Genomic DNA, 27,044 nt, shown 5'->3' with positions numbered 1-27,044 from the left:
TCTGGGCGTCCCAAGTTATTTGCACTATTCCCATTTTTAGTAAAAATTATCACCTACAGCCGCAATTGTTGACTTTGCTACACACTCATTCCTTAATCTTCATGCCGAAAAGAAAATGTGCGAGTAGTCCGGGACGGAGGGAGTACTACTGTATTTTTTTATTTTCTGTTTTTTAATTAATACTCTTACTTCCAGAGCATTTTCCTATATGCATAGATTAATACTTCCAGTCTGTAGCAAATGATCATGCTATAAGGGCATCCTCAGTGGTGCGGATGTCCCGGCAGAATTCCCCGCGAAATTTCTAAAAACACTTCCTGCCACGTCATAAGGACTTCCCACTACACTACCACGTCATACGGACTTCCCACTGCACAGTGGCGGAATTCCTCTGCGGAATTCTCACATTAAAAAAATCACAAATTCACAAATTAAACAATTTCCGGAAGTAAACAATTTACATAATTAAAATTTCGACGAAAATAAAGAAAAATCCATTAAAATAAGAAAAGTACATTTCACCAAATAAAAAAAATACATTTCAATAATTAAAAACTACATCAACGACGACCCCTACGCTGCCACACTTCTTCAATAATATCGTTCTGGAGTCGAACGTTGGCTTGTTTTTGGCGCATGTCGGCAAATGCACGGACTCGATCGACGTCGTCATGGGGAATCCCCATGCGTACATTGCTAGTGGCCACGCCGTGGCTTGGACCCGCAGCATCAGCATCATCATTGGCCCAATCGGTCAATGCTGGACCTTCATCTTCGACGATCATGTTGTGCATGATAATACATGCGTACATGATGTCGGCGACGCTGTCAACGTACCACAGTCGTGATGGACCCTTCACTGCCGCCCATCGAGCCTGGAGCACACCAAATGCCCGCTCCACATCCTTGCGCGCTGCCTCCTGACGTTGCGCAAAGTATACCTTCTTCGCATCCGTTGGGCATCTGATAGTCTTCACAAAGACGGGCCACATCAGGTATATCACATCCGCCAAATAATAGCTCATGTTGTGCTGGTTGCCGTTGGCGACGAAGTTGACGGGCGGACCGACGCCCATGCACTGGTCGTTGAAAAGGGGCGACGACTGGAGGACGTTGATGTCGTTGTTCGACCCGGCTACTCCAAAATAGGCATGTCATATCCACAACCGGTAGTCAGCTACCGCTTCAAGGATCATCGTGGGATTCTTGGCCTTGAAACCGGTAGTGTACATCCCTTTCCCTGCAGCGGGGCAGTTCTTCCATTCCCAGTGCATACAATTTATGCTGCCCAGCATCCCAGGGAAGCCGTGCTGAGCCTCGTGCATATCCAGCAGAGCCTGACAATCTTCGGGGTATGCTTCTGAAGATACTTATCCCCGAATATCTCCCTAACGCCCTGACAAAAGTACTTCAGGCAGTCGCGGGCTGTAGACTCGCCGATGTGGAAGTACTCGTCGAACATGTCCGCCGCACCTCCGTACGCCAACTGCCTGAGTGCGGCAGTGCACTTCTGAATCGGTGTGTGGCCGGGTTTACCCGCTGCATCCTTCCGCACACTGAAATACCCGTATCGACGCTCCAAAGCGCCAACGATATGCATAAACAGCGGCCGTGCATCCTAAACCGTCGCCGGAATAGGGTCTCCCCAAACCGTGGCTCCGGCACAAAGTAGTCCTCGTACAACCGGCGGTGGGCAGCGAGGTGGTCGCGGGGTACTATAGTGCGACGGTGGATGGTCGAGGCACCGCCGGCGCCAAGGCCTCTTGTTCATCCCTCGCCGCGGCCTCCCGCACACGTGCCCAAATCGGAGTCATTACGTCTTCATGATGGCCACTACCACTACCACTACCAGCCATTACTATTATATAAAAGAAATTTAGAGAGAGAGAAATTTGTTAAAACAAGTGGTGCGAAATGAAACGAAGTTCAATGAGCGGTATATATAGACATTACAAGAAAACGAAATAAACCGGAATTCCGCGGGAGTCGGCGCAATGGCGGACGTCCCTGTGCGCGGAATTCCGTTTAACGCCGCGGACCTGTGACGTCCTCAGCCCAATTCCGTATTCGTGGCGGGCACGCCTAATGGAACTCCGGGACGTCCGTGGGACTTTCGGGCGGAAGTCCGCCATTGCGGATGCTCTAAATATAATACTCCTTGTATTCATAGATTTGATTAACCGGGTTCTTTGGCCTAACCCTTTAAATTGTTTTTTCTTTTACATATAATAAGATATTATTGGTCATTCGTTATTTAATTTTCGTTATTCCTATTAATAATTAATTTTGAGCATACTATAATGAATACAATAAATTTGATTTTTTTTACTAATATAGTACTACATAGTAATTACACATAAGGCCTCGTTTGATTGTACTGATAGGATATGCTAGATAATTAAGTTAAGATAGTATTTTCGGGCCGAAAGTAAGATAGTGTCAAGTTAGTGTGTTTATATTAGTGTTTGCTTGATAACAAAGTATAATACTAGTTTATTATTTAAATACAAAGTGAATTGACAATAATACCCTTTACTACAATATCATGGAGTGTTTTATTATAGAGCAAATTGCTTGTAAAGTCATGAACTTTTAAAATATTTTGTTTTTTTTTTCATTAACTTTAAATGTTGCATGAAAAGTCATGAACTTTACGGGACTGTGTAAATTTCTCATCCGACTCAACCCGATAGATTTCTGACACGAACGTATCCCACGTGGCGCGCTGGAGGTGGCGGGCTGGAGGTGTGACTTGTTATTCGGTTATTCGACCAATGACAACAATCGTTTACGAAGTAAGTACGGTGGCCATTTCACGATCTGGATTGGACCTGTTCTTCTGTCTTTATACCCATGGCGGTCGAGTAGGTCGTTTTTGTTTCGTGTATCCGTTGCTGGTCTAAGGTTTATGTAGTTGGTTCAACCGGGTGGCCGCTTGCGGCCTCCACGGGCATACACTGCATTCATTTGCCGACGTTCGGAGAGTGGATAGGGAGGGGCTGTTGGAGAGGGTTTTGTCGTATAAAGGGGCGGGCCGAGGTTGGAGGAAGGTGAAGGCATTGGTTATTGATGAGACGAGCATGGTTGATGCTAAGCTTTTCGATGGCCTTATTTATGTTGCTAGCGCATGTAGGGTGTTGAGGAGAGTTGGGGTAGGAGGAGGAGGATGTGAAAGTGTATGCTTTTCGAGCAGATTGTTGGGGTTTGAATTTTGATCTTCAGATTGAGTTGACGAGGGTGTTCAGGCAGTTGAACGCGTTGCTGGTGCATTTGCGGCAAGGGATATGGAGGGCAGAGGTCGACCCTGATGAGTTGGAGCTTCTGGTTTAGTGTTGTTCGATAGCTTAGCCGGATCGTGATGGTGTGCGCCGCCCTGAGGGCATTTTAGTCCACTCACATCCACGTCTGTACCAGAAATTATGAATTAATTTTTAAAAATCCAAGAGGTTGAAACTATACTTATTTCTTGCACATAAATCACGTTGAGTTTTCACGACCGCCCTTACTAAGGATAGTAAAGAAGGGGAACTCATAACTAGGGGAGGAACTAAGAAGCGGGGAAGAAATGGGGAAACAATAAAAGGCAACGTTTAACACGATACTCAACTAAACTTCAAAAGAAATATTTTAATCTATTAATTAGTTAAGCAGCAGATTAATGTCTCAAGGTATTTAATGTCATAAAAACAGTATGGAGTAAAACGGAAGACTTTTAGAAAAACAATTCCAAACAAGGCAGCAGAAATAAGGTATATAGATAGAGTCATAAGATGACGCCCATGAAGACACGACGAATCCGGAAATCCTTAAGGCTCGACTCAACATCCGCCGCAACATCATCACTCAACCTGCACATAGGGAAAACACATGCAGGGCTGAGTACTTAATATACTCAGTGGACACACGCCAAAAATAGTTGATAAAAGTTATGTCATCCATACCGTAGTGAACTCGAGTTTTACATTTAGAAAAGAAATATCAACGAGTATCACAAAACAATTAATAGACTGGCCAGTCAAAACAATCTCCCCACTTTCTCAACAATCAACCAATCACATCCTCTTTACAAGGGGATAAATCAGAGAACACACCGGTCGCGGAGCCCGTTTCCCAAGAGAATGAAAGAGATGAGATAGATCTGAACGAGACGGCCAGGAAGCAAGGCATTTTGATTGATAACGAATTCCAATCGCTTTTAGACGGGGTGAACAAGATGGAAGTAGACACTGCCGAGGTGGCTGAGGGTCTGGACCTCGAATCTAAGGCAATAGGAGGAGGTGAAGAATCTGGCACAGTAAACGAGTCAGACGACCTAGTACACCAACCAGTAGCCGATGTTGAGGAGAAGCAGACCGAAGAAGAAAGGCCGAAGTCAGTGACCCCCCAGTCGGGAGCAGAGGAGGGTAATAAACACATCGAAGAGAAGGAGACCGAAGTACAACCCAAAGAACCAGAGCCAGTGGTGCCACCAGTGTCGAAACCAAAGGCAGTAAAAAGGAGATTGGTGATGAAGAATGATCCTAAGGCAAAAAGGTCGGAGCCAAAGAGAGTGTCGCGAAGGTGCCTGGGGAGATGGACATTCAGTAAGGCAGGAGCAAACACGGCAGCAGAGGCAGTGTAGATCTCTAGTGAAGAAGAAATTACTACTCCTACAAAACCTGGGGAGAAATCATTGTCAGCTACCAACCTGGAAGACACCTCAACAGCAACAGAGATGGTCTCACCCACGCGAGTGACCGGAAAGAAGAAACTGACGAGATGGCTGAGGGTCTGGACCTCGCATCGAAGTCAGTAGGTCATGAAGAGCCAGTAGATGACAACACCATTATCTGCGTGGTGACCAAGCCTACTGCCCAAAAGGAGCCTTCGGCACCAACAAATGAGAGACTGGAGGAGGACGAAGATGAAGATAGATACCTCCAGGAGAGGAAAAGGAAGGGAAAGACCCTTGTCATGAAGAAGCAGAGTAGCAAGAAACAACATACGGGCAACGTCGGCGTCGTAGTCAAAGAGCCATAACATAGAGTCCCACCACGCCGACGGGAGCCAAGTGACAGTGAGTACATCGCCAGTGAGGAATCAGAGTCAGACAGCGACGTCTTCTTAGAAGACGAGGAATATGGCGAACAGCAGCTCCCACACAAACACCGTGAGTTGATACATCCTCCGGTGGAAAGACTGAAGTACATGCGTTGGAGAGTGGAGCTCACGGACGAGCTGATAGAAGACATGAAGCATTTCAGTACCAAAAAGCTTCAGGATGCATTCGATGATAAAGACGATGGCAGCAAACAGATTAAGAGCGGGAAGGTACTCTATTTCCCCTCTCTTGATGAACTGAATGCCCGCGAGCCCTTCCTGTCACATATGCGTGCGTTGGGGTTCGACTAGTTGTTGGAAAATAGGGACCCGAGTATACCCATTAGACTGGCAAAAGAAATTTTCACCACCTTTAGATTCAGGGTTACTACTGACCTGGATGAGGAGTCGATAACCTTTCGGGTATTCGGGAGAGAAGTGAGGATAAGCCTAATAGAGTGGACGGTTAGGTTGGGCATGTGCAGCCTAGAAGAGGCAATAGGGCCAGAATGGAGGAGTAAGGAGAGGGGGATTCCCCGGAGACATGTTGAATTTGACCCCCAGGAAGCGTGGGAGGGACTGACTCACCCAGCTGCTGGGCAGTTTACGTCTACCATATCCCGCTCTATTAATTTCAACAACTCCATCTTGCGCCTCATCCAACTCTACCTGGATTTCAATTTACTAGGGCAATCAAACTCTGCCGTCCGGACATCCATGACCGAACTCTACCTACTCCGGTGCGCTAAACGCGGGATGAGAGTGCATCTTGGGTTCTAGACCGCTTATCAATGACACCTTATTGCCACACACCCTGCAAGGAATCTATCCCTCTGCCACATATTGGGAGCCTTCGTGAGGAACAACATAACCATTGTGGAGGCCGGAGATTTGTCTCCCTTGTACATGGTGGACCCTCCTGGCCCATTTGATACGTCTTTCTTCGTCCGCACAAACACCGTCTACATTAGGGAAGGAGCCCCACGTTTTTACGCCATGGGTGAAGAGGCTATCCCTGCTGGGCGAGTAGCAGCAGGCCAAGGCGCACAGGTTCAAGCTCAGAGGCAAGCGAACCTGGAGAGGGTGGTGGCTGAATTAGCATGGGAGAACAGGCAAGCAATGGCAGAGTTGGCCCGTCTGACGAAGGTGATGGAGGGTGTTGGGATTTACGCACACAAGGCTTTCACACACTCAAGAAGATCACACACACACTCACTGTTGTATGAGATCACACAATGCAGAAACACACACACTCACACTTTGAGTATTGAAGATGATAATCTTGGAGAGAAACTGGAAAACTCTTTATTGATTAAACTACTCTAAACTACATACACGGATTTGAGCTATTTAAAGCTCTACAAACAAGTAGCAACTGCTACTAACTAACTACAACAAGGATCAAGAAAACAAGAAGAATAACCGCTACACCTCGGCTAACTAACTGCTTCTTCCTTCTCGGCTCAGACCGAACTGGTTGCTTCTTCCTTCTCGGCTCAATACCGAACTCCCTTCTCGGCTCAAGACCGAACTCTCTTCTCGGCTCATTCCAGCTCAAAGCCGAGCTTCCTTACCGAGCTTCCTTACCGAGCTCCCTTCTAGCTGAGCTTACCGAACTCCTTTCTAGCCGAGCTTACCGACTTCTGCCTTCTTCTTCCAACTGAAATGAGCACTCCATTATTACAATTCTCCACCTGAGGGCTCATCTCAGTTCTTACACAAACATTGATCAACTTCTTGCAATGATCAAACTTGTCTCTACCTAGAGACTTTGTTAGCATGTCAGCCGGATTGTGCAAGGTGTTAATCTTAATCACCTTCACTCTCCCCTTTTCGATCTCATCTCGAATAAAATGCAACTTTATGTCTATGTGCTTGCTCCTTTCATGAAAACCCGGATGTTTAGCCAAGCACATAGCTGAGCTGCTGTCACAATGAATCACCATTGTCTTTTGGTCAAAACCAAAGTCAGAAATCACTCCCTGAATCCAAAAGCTCTCCTGTACAGCTGCAGTGAGAGCTATATACTCTGATTCTGTTGTTGAGAGAGCAACAACACTTTGCAACCCTGATTTCCAGCTGATTACAGTTCCAAACATGGTGAAAAGATAACCTGTTTGGGACTTTCTGTTGTCCAGGTTTGCAGCATAGTCTGCATCACAATAGCCCTGCACAACCTCCTCAGATTCACCTTCCCAGCCATTGAAGACAATCCCCCAGTCCTTAGTTGACTTCATGTACCTCAATATCCACTTAAGAGCATTCCAATGCTCCTTCCCCGGGTCTGCCATGTATCTGCTAGTCACTGAGATAGCATGAGCAAGATCTGGTCTTGTACAAATCATAGTATACATAACACTTCCAACCACACTAGCATAAGGGATAGCCTCCATCTCATCAGCCTCTTGCTTAGTTTTAGGGGCCTGCTCCTTTGAAAGCTTAAAACTCTGGGACAGAGGAGTTGATGCAGCTTTTGCATTTTCCATTTTGAATCTCTGCAAAACTTTCTCAATATAGTCAGTTTGCAGCATCCACAGCTTCTTGCAGCCTCTATCTCTCTGAATATGTATGCCTAGGATCTTCCTTGACTCTCCTAGATCCTTCATTTCAAAGCTTGACTTCAGATCTTGTTTAACTTTCTGAATTTCTGTCATAGAAGGCCCTGCAAGTAGCATATCATCCACATAGAGTAATAGGTAGGCAATGGGAGTCTTGCCTGCCTTCTTGATGTAAATGCAATCATCATATTCTGACTTGGAGAAGCCAATCTTCTTCATCTGTGCATCAAACTTCTTATTCCACTGTCTAGGACTTTGCTTAAGTCCATAAAGACTTTTCTGTAACAGGCACACCTTGCCTTCTTCTCCAATCTTCACATAGCCCTCTGGCTGTTCCATGAAGATAGTTTCCTCTAGATCTCCATTTAGGAAGGCTGTCTTCACATCAAGCTGTTGTAGCTCCCAGTCAAGCTGATTCACCACAGCCAATAGGATCCTAATTGAAGTGTGCTTCACAACAGGTGCAAACACTTCATTGAAATCGATTCCCTCCTGCTGTGTAAAGCCTCTAGCCACCAGCCTTGCCTTGAACCTGACTCTATCCTTATCAGTGGTCTCAATCTTTCTTTTAAACAACCACTTACAGCTTACCAGCCTCCTTTCCTTACCATCTGTACTCAGCTTGGATTTGTCCACCAAAATCCATGTTTTGTTCTTGAGTAAAGACTCTATTTCCTCATTCATGGCTTCAATCCATCTTTCTCTATCTTTACTCTGCATAGCTTCTTTATATGTGAGTGGATCTGCGCCATCAATACTTTCAGCTGCACACAGAGCATAATACACAACATCAGAGAACTTTGTTGGTGGCCTTGTTTCTCTTCTAACTCTGTCCCTTGCAAGCTGATAGTCTCTGATAGAGTCTGATATAGACTCACCAGCCTGGTTGCCCTGAGTTGGAGCCTCTTCTTTATCTGAATCAGACTCACTCCCTGAGTCAATAACTCCACCTGCTCCTAGGCCAACCCCCACAGGCTCCACCTTGAAGAAATCACCCTCATCTTCACTGGAGTCCAGCTTATCTTTCAGGTATGGCATCTGATCCTCCAAGAACACCACATCCCTACTCACCAAGACCTTCTGCTTACCGGGCTCAATACACCAGAGCCTATACCCCTTAACACCCCTCTGATAATCAGGAGTTTCAGATTTCAGGGCAGTAGATGGGCATTTATTGATGAGATAGGCTGCTGTATACACAGCCTCACCCCAGAACCTGCTGCTCAAACCAGAACCAAGAAGTAGGCACCTCACCCTCTCTAGGATTGTCCTATTCATCCTCTCCACAACACCATTTTGCTGAGGATTACCAGGAACAGTCCTATGCCTCTTCATACCCTTCTCTTTACAAAACAGATCAAACTCAGCAGACAAGAACTCTAGGCCATTGTCTGTTCTTAAGCATTTAACACTTCTACCCTTCTCTAGCTCAACCTCCTTACACCATATCTTGAACTTTGTGAGTGTTTCAGATTTTTCTTTAAGAATATATACCCACAACTTCCTTGTATAGTCATCAATGATAGCTAGATAATACTTTCCTCCACCAATTGAACACACCGGTGAAGGCCCCCAAAGATCACTATGTATGTAGTCTAAAGGGGCTGTAGAAGAGTGAATACCTGTAGGATAGGGTGCCTTCTTAGCCTTTCCAAGTATACACTGCTCACAGGGGTTCATCTTGTTGAAATCTCCAGAGATCAGACCCTTCTTGATGAGTTCTTTCAAGCTTCCTTCAGCTGGGTGGCCCAATCTCTTGTGCCATAGCATTATGGAATCATCTGACACTGCATTGCTTTCTCCATCAACAGCCTTAGCCTTCAGATAATAGAGAATATGCTCTCTGTCAGCCTCCATCATCACTGCATCTCCAGATTTAACAAACAATTTTCCTTGACTCATCAATATGGTGAACCCTTTCTGCTCCAGCATTCCCAATGAGATGAGATTCCTCTTCACTTCTGGAATATACCTCACCCCAGTTAGGATCTTTATAGAGCCATCTTGTAGGCTTAGCTTTACCTTCCCTATTCCTCTGATCTGACAAATGTGATTATTACCCAGCACCACAGTGCCGGCTGCTTCTTGAAGGTCATGAAACCAGCTCCTATTTGGGCACATATGGAAGCTGCACCCTGAGTCCATAATCCACCTATGACTGACCCCACTGTCACTAATATTCATGAGTTGAGCCGGGGGATCAGCACTCTCCACACAATCAGATTGGTTGTGTCCCTCAGAGGCTATCTTTCTCTTCCATGCATGACAATCTTTCTTCAAATGTCCAGGTTTCTTGCACCAATAGCAAGCTCTGGTTTCCTTCTGAGCATCAGAACTTGAGGGTTTAGAGCCCTCAAACTTCTTCTTGAAGTTCTGCTTCTTGAACTTCTTCACATTCAAGGCCTCTGCAGCTTGAACATTGGAGCTTGCAGAGCCTCTGTTGGCTGTCTTCTGGAGTTCTTTGGCCATCAAGGCTGAATAGACTTCTGCATAGGTGATAGGTTTATCTCTTCCATAGATAATTGCATCACTTAGCTGGTCATACGAGCTAGGCAAGGCATTCAATGTGAGAATGGCCTTATCCTCATCTGAAATCTTGACATCAACAGATCCCAGGTCATCAATGATCTTGTTGAACTCCTCTAGCTGCTCAATGATGGACCTATCTCCAGAAAAACTATAGGCATACAGCCTCTTCTTGAGATACAGCCGGTTAGCCAAGGATTTGGCCAAGTAAACTTCATCTAACTTGTCCAAGATCTCCACCGCAGTCTTGGCTTCTTGAACTTCCCTCAAGACCTTATCTCCAAGGCACAGAATCACTGCAGAATGTGCCTTGAGCTGCATCTCCTCCATCTTTGCCTGAGCTTTATCATCAAGCACTGGAGCCTTTCCTTTCTCCTCTGGTTTTGCAAGAACTGCGGCCAAGCCTTGTTGAATCAAAACCGCCTTCATCTTCATCTTCCACAGGCTATAATCATTCTTGCCTGTGAACTTTTCTGCATCAAGCCTTGCTGCCATCTCTGAAACCGTTTGATCCTCTGCAAATCAGCTTCAATATCCCTTCCCACAGACGGCGCCACTTGTTGGGATTTACGCACACAAGGCTTTCACACACTCAAGAAGATCACACACACACTCACTGTTGTATGAGATCACACAATGCAGAAACATACACACTCACACTTTGAGTATTGAAGATGATAATCTTGGAGAGAAACTGGAAAACTCTTTATTGATTAAACTACTCTAAACTACATACACGGATTTGAGCTATTTAAAGCTCTACAAACAAGTAGCAACTGCTACTAACTAACTACAACAAGGATCAAGAAAACAAGAAGAATAACCGCTACACCTCGGCTAACTAACTGCTTCTTCCTTCTCGGCTCAGACCGAACTGGTTGCTTCTTCCTTCTCGGCTCAATACCGAACTCCCTTCTCGGCTCAAGACCGAACTCTCTTCTCGGCTCATTCCAGCTCAAAGCCGAGCTTCCTTACCGAGCTTCCTTACCGAGCTTCCTTACCGAGCTCCCTTCTAGCTGAGCTTACCGAACTCCTTTCTAGCCGAGCTTACCGACTTCTGCCTTCTTCTTCCAACTGAAATGAGCACTCCATTATTACAGAGGGCATACTAAAGGAGTTAACAAGAGGAAGGACGGCTGATGGAGCTGGAACTAGTGGCCATGGAGGCCAAAATGGTGAACCACCGGTAGCAGAGAAGGAAGAAGGTACTGATGTACCGGAAGAGTTTGAGGAGAACCAGTTTGAGTCGGAGGAGGAGGAACCCGAGGAATCACCTACACCCAGCCCTACCCCGCGGAGGAGTAGGAGGAAATGTGACCACTCACCCTAATGACCAGTTAGTTTTTTTTTTTATCTTTTTCAGTTTTAGTTTTTTTTATTTATTGTTCTGTTTGTTTTAGGTAGAGTAATTATGTGTAGTATGTGTGTGCAAACCCCATTCACAGCACTTAGCCTATTCAATAGTCTAAGTGTGAGAATTACATGGTTTGCTACTTTGGTGCATGTGTATATATCTGTGTTCTTATCGTATGCATGTTAACTCACACTTATTGCATAGTTTAAGTGTGAGAAGTTTATGTATATATATGTTTGTGTTTGTTGAGTTCTGTTTAAGTCTTCAACTCTCCCACTTAGCCTATTGCATAATCTAAGTGTGAGAAGTTTTTAGACTAAGTATGTTTTGTTCATGTTTTGTTAATGCGTCTGTATGTCGGTCATACTAGCCATTCCCATTTTTCATTTCACAGCCATATCTGAGGGCAGACACCTGTGAAGTGGGAGGGGGAGACAATGGCCAGTATGACATGTATATATGTGTGGTCTGTGTAAACTGTATGTGCTAGTGTTTGTTTAGGTCTAGGATTTGTATGTATGTGTTTATGAATGGGCTTAAAACTCAACTGCCTCGAACTGACGGTGAGGGGAATTGAAGGAGATAAGGCATGCTAGACAATGGAAACCACCCCACCCTAGTATCTCCTAGTCAGTATAAATGATGCAAGTATGAGAGAAAAACCCATCCGTAGAGCCAGATATAAAAGCCCTCTTAAATGGTGAGTTATAAGCCTAAGTGGAACCACTTTCCACCAATTTAGAAAAGAAAAGAGTGGCTGCCACATGATGCCTAGGGTAAGGTGACCGCGTGTAGCAAGTCCAGAAGGCAGTAGGAAACCCCCATCCGAAAAAAAACATCCCTTAGAACCCCTCTTTCTAGCCAAATCTATACCCAGATATAACCCACTAGCCACTGGGACTGTGTGTGTGCGAGGCATAAGGCAAGAAGACGACTGGTCAGGAGGACATACAGGAAAAAAAACCAACTGGAGAAAGAAGTCGAGAGGCAAGGAGAAAATCGACCAGGAAAAATTCCAGTTCCAAAAAAAAAGTTGAAGAAAAATGTCGAAAACACTTGACCACAAAAAGAAGAAATAATGGTGGCGAAGCCACAAGGAAGCTACTGACCAGATGGAGGTCAATATCAGGAAACGCCCAGCCGAAGAGAAGCAACAACCAAGAGCCCAAATGCACACAGTTCCCCTACATTAAAATAAAGTAGTAGTTTTTGAACCTTAGAGCCTTAGGAACATCCACCCCAAATACTACAAACCAATAGCCCCATTACAAACCTTAAAGCCCTTCAGGAGCCGCACATGAGATCTGAGTCCGAAGCATCTGTGGTTCAACATTTTGAGAGAAAACAATCCTAACATCCCCGGTGAAGAATGAGTGACTGAGCGAATCTGGTGTTTGGCCGAGAGTTTGGGTGATCTTGACTAGCAGATATGCTGATTGGGAAGGAAAAGGGGGGCGGTAGAAGTTCAAGGCTGTCTAAGGCCGGATTGCACCTAATCCAAGGGGAGGGATGGTTGAAAATATAGCCCGATCAATGTGTCTAAGTACTTGTGTGCCTATTTATATGTATTTGTTCGTCGTTTATGTGTTTTTCTTTGCGTCAAAGTTTAGAGTCTAGTTTAGGATAGGGTCGGTCAATGGTATAACCAGGCTAGAATTCGACTTATTTCTTTTTGTTTGTTCTTCACGCTTGAGGACAAGCATGTGGTAAGTGTGAGCAGTTTGATAAGTCGCATTCTAGGCCTTGGTTACTGGTCAGTATAACGTGCTTAATTGGATTATATCTGCAAAATAGTTGCTAGAGTGTGCAGGAAAATGGTACCAGTCAGTACGAAACGGTTCGGATAACTCAGGTGAAAAGAGCGCCAGAAAGGTGCAATACTGACCAGGATGCCTGCCAAAAAGGCTCGAGATAGAGAAGAGGGATTGCTGAGAAGGATCAACCACAAACAAGGGCAAAAGAGTCATTTCATGAAAGTGTCTACCCTAAAAAGCAAGGGCAAGCCTCCCTATAAAAGGAAGCCACTTGGAGAGAGAATGAGGATGGACATTCACACTTAGTTAGAGTCCTCTCTCTCGGTAGATAAATTCTTTCAGCATCGTCCAAAATCTTCTCTTCCCTCACCACAGCCATGGTCACCTGAAGTTCCATAAGTCCACCGGAGAATCGCCTTCCATCGTTCCAGCCAGTTCATTTCGTAGTCGTAGCAGTTTCATCGCCCGGAGTGGCAAAACAATCTTTATTCGCTTTCCTAGTTAATCTTTACTTGTTTTCCTTTTGTTGGATCTGTTGCATATTTAGTACTTGTTATCTTTTGAAGTGTTTTGTTGGGATCCAAACGTTTTATGCAATGAAGTTGTTTTTATGCATCTCTTTCGGTTTGAATTTGTTCCACTCTGCCTAGGTAGCTTAGATCTACTTGCCGCGGTAATTTCTAAGTGTTGAAAGCATGATTTCATTTGGAGTTGCTCGATCTGAGATTGTTAGTTAAGTTTGTTGTTTAGATTTAGTTTCCGAAGTGATTAAGTGCGAAATCCGAGTTTACGTGAATTCTGTCACCTTGCATGTCGCCCACTAAGTGTAATTATTGATTTCACTCGATTAATCTTTGAATTTTAGAGTGTTAATTTGTGGATCTGAATTGTGAAGTTGTTAATCTGTAAGTGTCATCCATGGAATCTGAGTTTGTTTGATTTTGTGCATACTTGTTGAAGAAGACAACATCCACATCCAAGTTTGGGAGCACTTTTATTTTTTTAATTACTTTTTGCTTTTTTCCTTTACTTTTCTTGCTGGTACCCTACAGACCTGACAGTGCAGCCACCAAACCACCACCTATTCTCTGATATTCCGTTTAGACTTTTATAGTAACTATCTACTTTCCACATATCCCTGAAACACCGTGTCCCCCACTCTCACATACACAGCTACATGTCAATCACTTTCACAAAACCCAGTCAGTAGAGTATCACCTTTAATTTCTGTCTAGGTAGAATCTCAACCCAAGCGTGGTAGCTAACCAAACCCCTTCAGATTATCACCACAATTACCCAAGCGCGTCCATCTCTGTGGGATTCGAGAACCTACACCTTCAATATACAAATACAATTATTTAATTGTATTTGCATTTTTTAAACTATAAACAAATGGGAAAAAAAAAGATATAAAGGAAAAAGGACGTGAGCTCAACTTAAATTTAAAATTTATGTTGAGGTGCCTACGTATCCCCAATGCTCATCTGCATTAGGGAATCAAAGCCCATGTAGTTCTCTTACATTACTTACCTATTTGGGCTTGGCCGGCGGTTGACGGTTGGCCTACGATTCATCCTCGGTGAATTCTTCTTGTGATCCCTCCTGACGATCATCCCAATCATTTTCTTGTTCTCTGACGTCAGCTTTGGCCCAATCATCAAGTAACATCACGGCTTCCATATTTTTCGCAGAAAGCTTACTTCTTGATTCATCCAACACACGTGAGCCAACACTAAAAGCGGACTCGGCGGCGACAGTGGAAGCCGGAACAGAAAAAATCTCCTTGGCCATTGACGCAAGTATGGGAAAATCTTTCTCATGTGTTCCCCACCAATCGAGGACGTCGATTTAGGCGGGAGGAGTAGGACCTTCATCACCCAAGGAAAAGAGTGAATCGAAATATAAATCTAACTCACTTACCATACCTGAGGTCGACCTTCCGCCGATAGTGTAGCTGTATAGGTCGGCTAATTAGGATTGCGCGTCGGGGTCATCATAATCGGCTTGAAATGCGATGCCAAATTTATGTTTTTGAGGAGGGGGGTCTTCTGACTTGGTGGGGATTGTTATACTTGATTTCATATTCGGTGTAGAGAGCACGCAAGTTAAACTCGAATGTTTGTTGGAATATTGACCGGTCCGGGAAGTTTATTTGAAATGTTTATGAGAGGTCTACTCCGAATTCGTCACTGATATCCGATTGCAATGCTTTAAGTGGACCAAGATCAATAGAACTCAAATTGTTATAATAAAAATCTAAAATCCTGGAGGTACCGGCTAATTTTCATTTTGGATCCAAGACCTTTGCAATCAAAAACACCGTTGGAATCTCACTTAAATACTTAAGCCACTTCTCAGTCATATAATATAAAACACACATCAATTTAGGTGAAGAGTAAACATTTTTCATCACAGTTTTAAAACCAATTGATATATACATGCAATGCTCTAAAACATGAACAGTAGTACAGTAATAAACACACGATAATTCAACAGTTGCATTTTTGAAATATTTGAACAATTTAAATAAAGACACGCTATGATCCCAACAACTATGCGAAAGATATAAATCAGAAACGGGATAGGTTCTAAAAAATCACACAAAGAATCTTTATGCGTCAAAGTAGAACTCAGACAATCATATGTCGAATTCCATCTATGAGACACATCCATGGTAAAATTCGTATATCTTATATTCCTTTGATGACAATACTTCTTCCAAGCTTTGGCAATAGGTGGCTTTTGATGGATTAATCTAACTGCATTTCTAATAGGATTAACATGCTTTTGCCATAATTCAAGCGCATCTTGTACACATAAATTCAAAATATGACATATGCATATTTGATGACAATACTTACCTCCAATAATCGGAGCACAAGCCGCAATCAATTCATTAATACTTGCAGTGTTAGCAGTTGCATTATCAAAACCAACAGAAAATATCTTATTGCATAATTGAAATTCATTCAAAACTTGAATAATTAAAGAAGCAATTTCAGGTGCAATGTGTGGTGTCTCAAATTCTCTGAACCCAATTAAACGTTTGTTTAAAGTCCAAGTATTGTCCATAAAGTGAATCGTAATGCCATGTATGAATGTCGGTTAACACAATCAGTACATACATCTGAGCAAATGTTCACTTTGTGTCCCAAGTTTAGTAAATAACGTTATAATTCAACTTTTTTTCTCCAAATATTGTCTAACGGTAGATCGTTGAACGGTCATTCGACCTACTATTTTGATAGCTACGTTAAAACCATTTTGCATAGTAACCTCAAATTTTTTGTCATCATAAACATTAAAAGGAAAATGTCTCATTGCAGCTCATCTAGTCATAACGTCAACAAATTTTTTTGATCATATTTAAAAAGAGGCGTACCTGACGAACCTGAGCCATCGGGTTGGAAGTTTAGTTGGGTTTGGGTAGAGGTAGTGCCACATTCTACCGGATGCTTTGTCACCAAATGACGACGGAGGGTACCATACCCCCACCACTCGCAAATTTGTAGACTTTATCACAATAGTTACAATATGCATGAAACACCGATGTCTCTTCTTGAGAGTGCGGATCATGAGGACTTGGAATCACCACCGGGACCTTCTTGTAGTGTTTAACAAAAATATCAGATTTCAAAGCTTTTGTAGTGTTAGTGGGTGGAGGGGGAGGAGGCATGTCCTCATTTCCGCCGGTGCTAGATGGAATACGAGAAGGTGATTTATCATCATTGTTGTCCGAGTCCGGCGATATAGACACGTCGTACTCGTCATCTTGTTGGGAACCACCGCCCCTGCCCCCACCTTGATGCATTTCAGCGAGTAGCATGGCGGTCCTATGATCTTCTTCTATCTATAAATATTATATAAGTTGAAGTTTAATTAGGAACACAAAAAAATCAAAAACTCAATTTTATGAAATTATGAATTGTAAAAATTATTTTATTTTTTAGAACTTACTTTCATGCGTTCAGCCGCCACTCGGGAAACATCTTCCATAACTTCTCGACGACTAGGTCGCCTTGATTTTGAGGGATGATTACTTTGATCTTGGGCAATTCCTTTGCCCCGATCACCACGTCCCGGTCCACCACGAGAAGAAGACATAGTGCAAAATGAAAGTAGTATGGAATATGAAGTATTGAATAAATGGTAAGTTACGAACACAACAACAAATATAGTAGTAAGTAGTTACTAGTAAACAACTGGAACAATTAGAGTGAATGAGGTGAGAATAGAGAAATTGATATTGAGAGAAGAAATCCTTGTTAACACAAGAATGATGTGAGTAAAAATGATGGGGGAAGTAGGGCACCACCCGCCGTGGTGGGCACAATAGTTAAATGAGTTTGAATGATTTTTATTCATCAAGTTTTCTATATTAAGTTTGTTTTATTTTTTTATTTTCTTTTGGGACTCCTTAATTTTTTTGGGACGCGCTAATTTTTTTTTCTATATTAAGCTAAGTGTCCATTTTTGTCCGTCCTTTATTAAGAGTCAATTTTTAATTTTTTTTTACCACAAATGTTAAGTTGATACTATATTCAATTAACTTATTTCACTCACAATTTATTATAAAAATATAATATATATAAAAGTGAAATGCATATTTTACTATTTTTTTCAACCACTTTCATTTGCATATCTTTTAACTTTATCAATTTTTTATTAGGACAAAAAATAATTTTACAATTTAATTTAGTACAGTATAATCTTAATTTTTACCTTACTCAAAACAATAATAATATAATATAATTGTCTTCAATTTTATATTTACAATTTAATTAAATTTAGTTTGGCAACACTACAAAAACAAACCCAAAAAGATTTTTTTATAGCCATTAAATCAAAAGGCGGGAAAGACGAAATACAGCGGAATTAGGGCATTGTTCTTCGTTTCCCCCAATCGGACTCCCACTGAAAATCGTATATCTTCACTTTATCAGGCAAGCAATATATTACATTTTCTGTTTTTATTCCGATAATTTGACGTCAATTTATTTGCAGAACTAAACCGCAACTCGCTCAGTTACTTATGCAGTCGATTGAAGCTCAAAATGGTATGTGTTATGTATTTTTTTTACGTAAGCTCAACTAAATCGCTGCCAATCGGTTGCAACAAGTTTGATCGGTGGGGACTCCGAAAATATGTTTTGCATTATTCAGTATTTTCTTCGTTTCAGTCTGGCAGAAAGGAAACCGTTCTGGACCTGGCTAAGTTTGTCGACAAGGGTGTCCAAGTAAAACTAACTGGTGCAAGACTAGGTATGTGATTCCTGAATTCTGGATTAAAATTTTGTAATCACATTTTGTGTGTATCTCGAGAATCGTAGGACCATGGGAAACAATGAGGGATAAATGTTGGCTTACTCTGGTCAAATTCATTATTGGTTTGACTAATTGGTTGTGATCATTTATTATGTTTGCTCTGATTCAGGTGCCTGATAAATATTTGAGAGTATAATCTATATAGGTGTGCTGATTATTGAGTTTTTAATACTTTTGCATCCTATGATTTTCACTGTGAAGACAGTTCACTGTCATTTCTCTTACTCTCTCTCATTATACCTATAACTACCATTGGTTTGGGATCTCAGAGGCTTATAACCATCCTTCTCTACCTATGGTTATGATTTTATTACTTACAATAAGTGAAACTTACAATGTTTTAAGGACTTGATATGTGGGGTCCTGATTTTCTGCTTGGCATATTATGGATTGGAAACTTTCCCTTGATTCCTTGTCAGGATTAAATATATCCTGAAGTTACCTGGTCTAAATGGATGTGTATCTCTATGCATTTTCATTCCCTCATTGTTTTGTTTTTCTTTTATTATCTTTGGCAACTGTTTCTGCTCTTTTACCGATCTTGAAATAAAGCTGAAATTCTCAAGTCCTTGGGAAAAACCTTACATGAAACTTACAGTTTAATTTCGTTATACTTTGTCTCAGTGGAATATATGTCAGTGAATCATAAGCATAAGCTTGTGCAGCCTTTGTTTCAGAGTTATGCTCAATAGTGGAATTATAATGTTTTTCTCATTTTCAGTGGTTTATTTTGGCAAAACTCAATGCTAAAATCCGTATAAGCTCCACTCCAGTTCTTCCTTTCAGTGACCGAAACTCTTAAAGGCTATGACCAATTGCTCAATCTTGTTTTGGATGAAGCAGTAGAATTTCTTAGGGGTAAGTCATCAATGGTGGCAGTTTCTACAGACATACATGCTATACTTATGCAAATATAGCTTGTGTGTATCAATGATGTTACCAGTTTGATAACATAAGATGAGGCCAAAGGTCATCAAGACCTCAATGCATTTGACCTGTGAGATTTATATCAATTGCTCGTTTGGATTAGCATCCAATTCTTCACTGATATAATCTTGGCTTGATGCTAGTGTAATTAACTCCACAACCATGGTGTTTTATAGTACTACTTTATTACATCCCTACATATATTCCTTTAGGCACTTGGTACCAATACCTGATGATTTCATGTATTACTTTATTATGAGCTTATAATTTGATGATATGCGAGGACCTTATGGAACTTTGCATCAGTGAAGTCACCAAATGAAACTCATCTGATATTCCTTTATGACAACCATTGTCATTCCAATGAAGCAGCTATTAATTGCTATTGATTTTATTTAACTAATAGTTAGTCACTTACACATTTATTTACTCTCCGCAGATCCAGAAGATCCCCTGAAGACAACTGATCAGACCCGTCTTCTTGGCTTAATAGTATGTCTCTTCTATGTGCATGAATAATTTTTAACTTTGTTGTATGTCCAACTGTTAGATTTGCATTCACCTTCATTCACAGTTTAGCTATAAGTACATTAGCTAAAACTACTTGAGCCTATTGGAAGATGCTTGCCTAATGCCTCCTCATGGGAGTTGGATTTTCTCTTTGAAAGAATTGTAGACAAAATACTAAATACCTGTACTTTTAATATTTGTGTTACGATGTTCTCATACTTTTTTTTTGTTTACTAGATCCCCTTGCTACTGTATTTCATCTCAAGAGTCACGAGGCCCCTACTCTTTTTATTGTGTTTCATACTTTCACTAAAGCCCTACACTATTATCCCCTCTGTGGCATCATTTACAACACATTTCTTTTGAGCACAGGTATTTTGGGGAGTTTAAAAGCGGAGCAATGTAGTGCCGTGAATATATATGTATATATTATTATTATAAACTTGTTTAAAAAGGAAACATGCCCTGTTATATGCTGCTGCCTGAAAATGAATACATGCCATGAAAAGCTGAAATGAGTTTAAAATAATTTATTTTTGATATCCCATGTACACAAATATCATTCATGTTTATTGATAAACTTGCACAATTCTCAGAGAATTCAAAATAGCCATTACCAAGTGTTGTGGCTGTTGCTGTCCGACTCATGAACTTAGAGAATGCAGAATAGTGATGTGCACCATTGATGTACTTGACTTTTATCCTACCCCATGTTGTTTTTTACTCCTTGAGCCATGGAAAACCTTTTCAAGTCCGACTCGAAGCTAAGCTTATTGTTGTTGTACATGTAATGTTCTGTTTGTGCAACTTCAGGTTTGCCGAGGGACTGCTGTTATGCTTGTTTCTCCAATAGATGGAACAGATGAGATTTCCAATCCATTCGTTCAGCCTGATGGGGCATAGATGCTTCCTCTCTATGTGAGTGAGATCATACTTTTATGTGAGACTTTTAAGAAATGGTCATTACTTCACAACTTCTGAAATAAGTTTCCTTTACTTTCTCAGTTTCTCTGCTATCATTGGTTACATGGATGGATAGTTTCTTTAGGCTGTAGCCGCTTTTGCACCCTATGAAATAGTTGTGTTGTGGCAGTGATGAGAAATATAATTAATTGTGTTAATTCCATTTCTCAGCCTTAACTGGATGGCATGATCTGGAAACTGCGTCTTTTCGTCAAATTTCTTTTGTTTTTTTGTCCCTTGGGTTTGTTTGTTTGCCTTTTTGGGCATTGGAGCTATTTGGGTTCTGTATATGTAATTCAAGTGAAAGTCTCTACAGTCCCGAATTATTAGGGCATGTTTACGAGGGTGAATAGGCTAGAAATGGACCTTTTTCTGGTTAAAAAAAAACGTTTGGTGCATAGGGTAATTTTTCATGCCGGTCCGACTTTAACCAAATTATAGTAACTTATCCTGACCCGAGTTATATAATATATTCTAATGCCCGACTCATGGTACCCCAATAGGGTATCTAGATACCCCAAAATGCCCGAATTTGATAGAGATGAGGATTAGATAGACGAGTTTGAGAGAAAGGAGATGGGGAATCGTCTTGCAATCGGAGGGGATGTGTTGCACATGGTGACGCACCAAATGTAGTACATGGCTGCGTGGGCAAAGGTAGCAGAAGAGATACCGAACATAAGGGAGTAAAAAAGATAAACGGGTTGGTGTGGTGTGGTGGAAGGCTATGATGGAGGAAGAACTGGGTAGGATAATGTTACCGATGGTGGAGTAGAGAAACAAAAGATAGAAGAGAGTTTTATGCAAAGGCACGATCTAGAGAGTGTCTGGGGTTTTTATGTAATTTATTAAAGTTGATAATTATAAATTTATTCTTGGATATAAATCCATGTGAAGATAAGATGGTCTAAGGTTCATTTTCCATACATTATGTGGGGAGTGATGAAATTTGATACCCATACCTTAACGTGCAGATAGAAAATGTTGGGCATGATAATGACGTTGTTTCTATCCAAACGTGGCATTAGTCGATTAGAGATTAGTTCCCCATTCTACTTTCAATTTTTTTCTAACGCTTAAATATCGCATCGCTTTCCTATTTGACATGTCACATATTTTGCCTTTTATATTCCCGTATCATACTTTTTTCAATTCTATATCTCCTATTGACTTTTCAAGAATCGCAAGGTCCATTTTTATGTACTATACCATTTTCTTTTTTCCTCGTAGCTGCCTTGCCACTTCTTGGTGAACTTTTCTGGTCACTCAATGCATGTAAGTTACAATTATATTCCAACATTTGTTACACTTGGGTTCAAACGATCTACTATTTTATACAACCATTCGAATTTTTGATATTCCTTTTTATTTCTTATAAAATGAATGACATATTCTTTTGAAAAGCCTAGCTATTCTTAGCATGATAGTTAGAAATATCATTGCTATTACCTAAACAAGCAAGAAATGTATGCTTACATATTCATCCATAGGTCAAATTGAATAAATAATTATTGGAATAATTGTTGGAGACTCATGATAACTTATAGTTGTATAATGTTCTATATCTCCATGAATCTAGGAGCTTTTGAGATTATTTGGTTTGCTTACCAAAGTAGTACTCCCTTCGTCCCAACTAAGTTGAGACATAACTTTTGGGCACGGAGATTAACAAATTGTATTGAAAAGTAGAAGAAAAGAATAAACTAGGAAAGATAAAGAGAGAGTAAAGTAGATAATAGAATAATGTAAGAGTGACCGGATGTCTTGTTTTTTGTTAAAAAGGAAATGACTCAACTTAGTTGAGACATCTCAAAGAGGAATACGACTCAACTTAGTTGGAACGGAGGGAGTAGTAACTAGTAACATTCGAGATTATGTATGTAAGATTATACTCGAAAGATTCTTTTTCGGCTCTCTTTGACCTTATATCTCTTATCCTTAGGAGGTGTTCATCCACTAGCAGTTTTTTATGAAAATATTGTATGTCTATATTAATAATAGTGTACAATCCTCGATAGCAATTATAATACTTCGCCCTTCTTTATGGAGTGGAATATGTCTGATCTCGACAGCCCATAAAGACCTCACTACACATGCACTTGCCCATCTCGACAACTAGGCATGTACACGGTTCGAAAATCGTCGGTTCCGGTTCGGAACTGGCGGTTCATGGTTCATGGTTCAAGATTTCCTTGAACCTGAACCGGCCCGCCAAGATCCCCGACGGTTCCGGTTCTGGTTCAAAAAAACTGGCGGTTCCGACGGCGGATCAAAACTGCCTGTTCGACGATTCGTAATTTATTTTACATTTTTTTATTTATTTATCTATGAAATGTGCGTAAATAAAATTCAATAAATCACGATGAAAATTGTAATTTTATTGAGATTACAAGTTACAACATTTACAAATCACAAAAAACTTGAAGTCTTGAAGTCTTAAACAAAAAATTAAAATACAACGAGACTACTAGTCTACAACGAAGCTAATTACAAATTACAAAAAAGACTTGAAGTTTTGAACAATAAATTTATAAGTATATATATACTCTTAGTCGGCGAAGGAGATCTTTCTACATAACTAAATTGATGACACCTTTAGCAATTCAACCTTAAATGTTGAGTTTAGTCTAACAATCAATAATTATAGTAGAATTGTTAAAAGTTTCTCGGATTTAGCCTTATAGAGAAATCTATTTCACCGACTAGAGTATATATAAATAAAATTATTTAATTGTATTTGCATATTTTTAAAGTAGAAACAAATAAAAAAAATAAAGGAAAAAAGACTTGAGCTCAACTTAAATTTAAAATTAAAGTTGAGGTGCCTACGTATCCCCAATGCTCATTTGCATTAGGGAATCAAAGCTCACGTAGTTCTCTTACCTTACTTACCTATTTGGGTTGGCCGGCGGTTGACGGTTGGCCTACGATTCATCCCCAGTGAATTCTTCTTGTGATTCCTCCTTACGATCATCCCAATCATTTTCTTGTTATCTGACGTCAGCTTTGGCCCAATCATCAAGTAATATCACGACTTCCATATTTTTCGCGAAGAGCTTACTTCTTGATTCATCCAACACTGAAAGGGGACTCGACGACGACAGTGGAAGCCGAAACTGAAAAAACCTCCTTGGTCATTGATGCAAGTATGTGAAAATCTTTCTCGTGTGTTCCCCACCAATCGAGGACGTCGATTTGGGCGGGAGTAGTAGGACCTTTATCACCAAAAGAAAAGAGTGAATCGAAATATAAATCTAACTCACTTACCATACCTAAGGACGACCTTCCGCCGGTGCTGTAGCTGTATAGGTCGACTAATTGGGATTGCGCGTCGGGGTCATCATAATCGATTTGAAATGCGAAGCCAAAGTTATGTTGTTGAGGAGGGGTAGGTCTTCTGACTTGGTAGGTACTATTATACTTGGTTTCATATTCGGTGTACAGAGCACGCAAGTTAAACTCGAAGGTTTGTTGGATAATTGACCGGTTCGGAAGGTTTATTTGAAATGTTTCGGTTAGGTTTACTCCCCATTGGTCATTGGTATCCGCTTGCAATGCTTGAAGTGGAACACGATCAATAGAACTCAAATTGTTATAATAAAAATCTAAAATCTTGGAGGAACCGACTAATTTCCATTTTGGATCCAAGACCTTTGCAATCAAAAACACCGTTAGAATCTCACTGATATACTTAAGTCAATTTTCAATCATATAATATAAAACACACATCAATTCAGGAGAAGAGGAAGCATTTTTCATAGCAGTTTTAAAACCAACTGATATATACATGCAATGCTCTAAAACACGAACATTAGTGCAATATTAAACACCCGATAATTCAACAGTCGCATTTTTAAAATATTTGAACTATTTAAATAAAGCCACGTTATGATCCCAACAACTATGCGACATATATAAATTAGAAACGGGATATGATCTAAAAAAATCACACAGAGATTCTTTATGCGTCAAAGTAGAATTCAAACAAAATTTCATCTATGAGATACATCCATGGTAAAATTCGTATATCTTACCTTCTTTTGATGACAATATTTCTTCCAAGCTTTGCCAATAGCTGGCTTTTGATGGATTAATCTAACTGCAGGTCTAATAAGACTAACATGCTTTTGCCATAATTCAAGCGCATCTTGTACAGATAAATTTAAAATATGACATATGCATCTTTGATGAAAATACTTACCACCAATAACAGGAGCACAAGCCGCAATCAAGTTATTAATACTTGCAATGTTAGTAGTTGCATTATCAAAACCAACAGAAAAAATATCTCATTGCATAATTGAAATTCATTCAAAACTTGAATAATTAAAGAAGCAATTTCGGGTGCAGTGTGTGGTGTCTCAAATTCTCTAAAACCAATCAAACGTTTGTTCAAAGTCCAACTATTGTCCATAAAGTGAACCGTAATGCCATGTATGAATGTCTATTAAAACAATCAGTCCATACATCTGAGCAAATGTTCACTTTGTGTCCCAAGTTGAGTAAATAACGTGATAATTCAACTTTTTTCCTCCAAACATTGTCAAACGGTAGATCGTTGAACTGTCATTCGACCTACTCTTTTGACAGCTACGTTCAAACCACTTTGCATAGTAACCTCAAATTTGTTGTCATCATAAACATTAAAAGGAAAATGTTTCATTGCAGCCCATCTAGTCATAACGTCAGCAAAATTTTTAGGATCATATTTAAAAAGAGGCGTACCTGACGAACCTGAGCCATCGGGTTGTAAGTTTAGTTGGTTTGGGTAGACACAGTGCCACATTCTACCGGATGCTTTGTCACCAAATGACGACGGAGGGTGTCATATCCCCCACCACTCGCAAATTTGTAGACTTTATCACAATAGTTACAATATACATGAAACGCCGATGTCTCTTCTTGAGAGAGCGGATCATTAGGACTTGGAATTACCACCGGGACCTTCAAGTAGTGTTTAACAAAAATATCAGATTTCAATGCTTTTTTTAGTGGGTGGAGGGGGAGGCATGTCCTCATTTCCGCCGGTGCTAGACGGAATATGAGAATGAGATCTATCATCATTGTTGTCCGAGTCCGACGATATAGAAACGTCGTACTCGTCATCTTGTTGTTGGGAACTACCACCACCCTCCCCTCACCTTGATGCATTTCAGCGAGTAGCATGGTCATCCTATGATCTTCTTCTATCTATAAATATTATATAAGTTGAAGTTTTAATAAGGAAAACAAAAAAAATTAAAAAACTCAATCTTATGAAATTATGAATTGTAAAAATTATTTTATTTTTTAGAATTTACTTGCATGCGTTCAGTCGTCACTCGGGAAACCTCTTCCATAACTTCTCGACGACTAGGTCGCTTTGATATTTGGGGACGATTACTTTGATCTTGGGCAATTCCTTTGCCCCGATCACCACGTCCCGGTCCACCACGAGAAGAAGACATAATGCAAAATGAAAGTAGTATGTAATATGGAGTATTGAATAAATGGTAAATTACGAACACAACAACAAATATAGTAGTAAACAACTTGAGCAATTAGAGAGAATGAGGATAGAGAATAGAGAAATTGAGATTGAGAAGGAAATCCTTGTTAACACAAGAATGAGGTGAGTAAAAATGATGGGGGAAGTGAGGTATTTATAGGAGTGAAATTGGAAGAAATAAAAAAAAATTCAAATTTCAAATTTCGACCGGTTTACCGCTTGAATCGGCGGTTCATTCCACAGTTTCTGACGGAAACCGGCGATTTCTGACCGGTTTTCAGGCCTATACACTGCCACCTATACGCTGCCACCTGAAAAAGGTGTTGAACTGTCAGAAACGGCGGTTTACGTCAGAAACTGCCGATTTTTGGCAAAAACCGACGGTTTCTGACGTAAACCGTCGATTTTTCTGCACACCTAGCCTGAAAACCTACCCTCTAGCCGGAATCCTACCGTTGGAACTGCTGAACCATCGGTTCAAACCGGCGAACCGCCGGTTACGATTCACGCTTTTTTTGAACCTAAACCAGCCCGCTCAAACCGCCAAACCACCATCCGGT

General features: G+C 40.9%; 1 protein-coding gene across 4 annotated transcripts; it reads left to right on the top strand.

The window, feature by feature from the left end:
* Positions 1 to 18,118: 18,118 nt before the first annotated feature.
* LOC121757053 (sm-like protein LSM7) lies at positions 18,119 to 22,465 on the top strand. 4 transcript variants are annotated; one of them, XM_042152548.1, is made up of 7 exons: positions 18,119 to 18,214; positions 18,276 to 18,328; positions 18,452 to 18,533; positions 19,383 to 19,454; positions 19,963 to 20,015; positions 20,847 to 20,951; positions 22,227 to 22,465. In XM_042152548.1, exons 2-6 carry the CDS (start codon positions 18,326 to 18,328, stop codon positions 20,934 to 20,936), a joined length of 300 nt encoding a protein of 99 aa, XP_042008482.1. In that variant the 5' UTR covers positions 18,119 to 18,214; positions 18,276 to 18,325; the 3' UTR covers positions 20,937 to 20,951; positions 22,227 to 22,465. The 4 variants fall into 4 exon arrangements, with proteins under 4 accessions (XP_042008482.1, XP_042008473.1, XP_042008490.1 ...); XM_042152539.1 differs by lacking the exon at positions 22,227 to 22,465 and adding an exon at positions 21,039 to 21,302; XM_042152556.1 differs by lacking the exons at positions 20,847 to 20,951; positions 22,227 to 22,465 and adding an exon at positions 20,630 to 20,839.
* Positions 22,466 to 27,044: the final 4,579 nt, after the last annotated feature.

Source organism: Salvia splendens, chromosome 1, assembly GCF_004379255.2.
Source record: "Salvia splendens isolate huo1 chromosome 1, SspV2, whole genome shotgun sequence".
Lineage (NCBI taxonomy): Eukaryota > Viridiplantae > Streptophyta > Magnoliopsida > Lamiales > Lamiaceae > Salvia > Salvia splendens.
The sequence above is the reverse complement of the archived record's forward strand: the minus strand, read 5'-3'. Positions and strand labels throughout refer to the sequence as shown.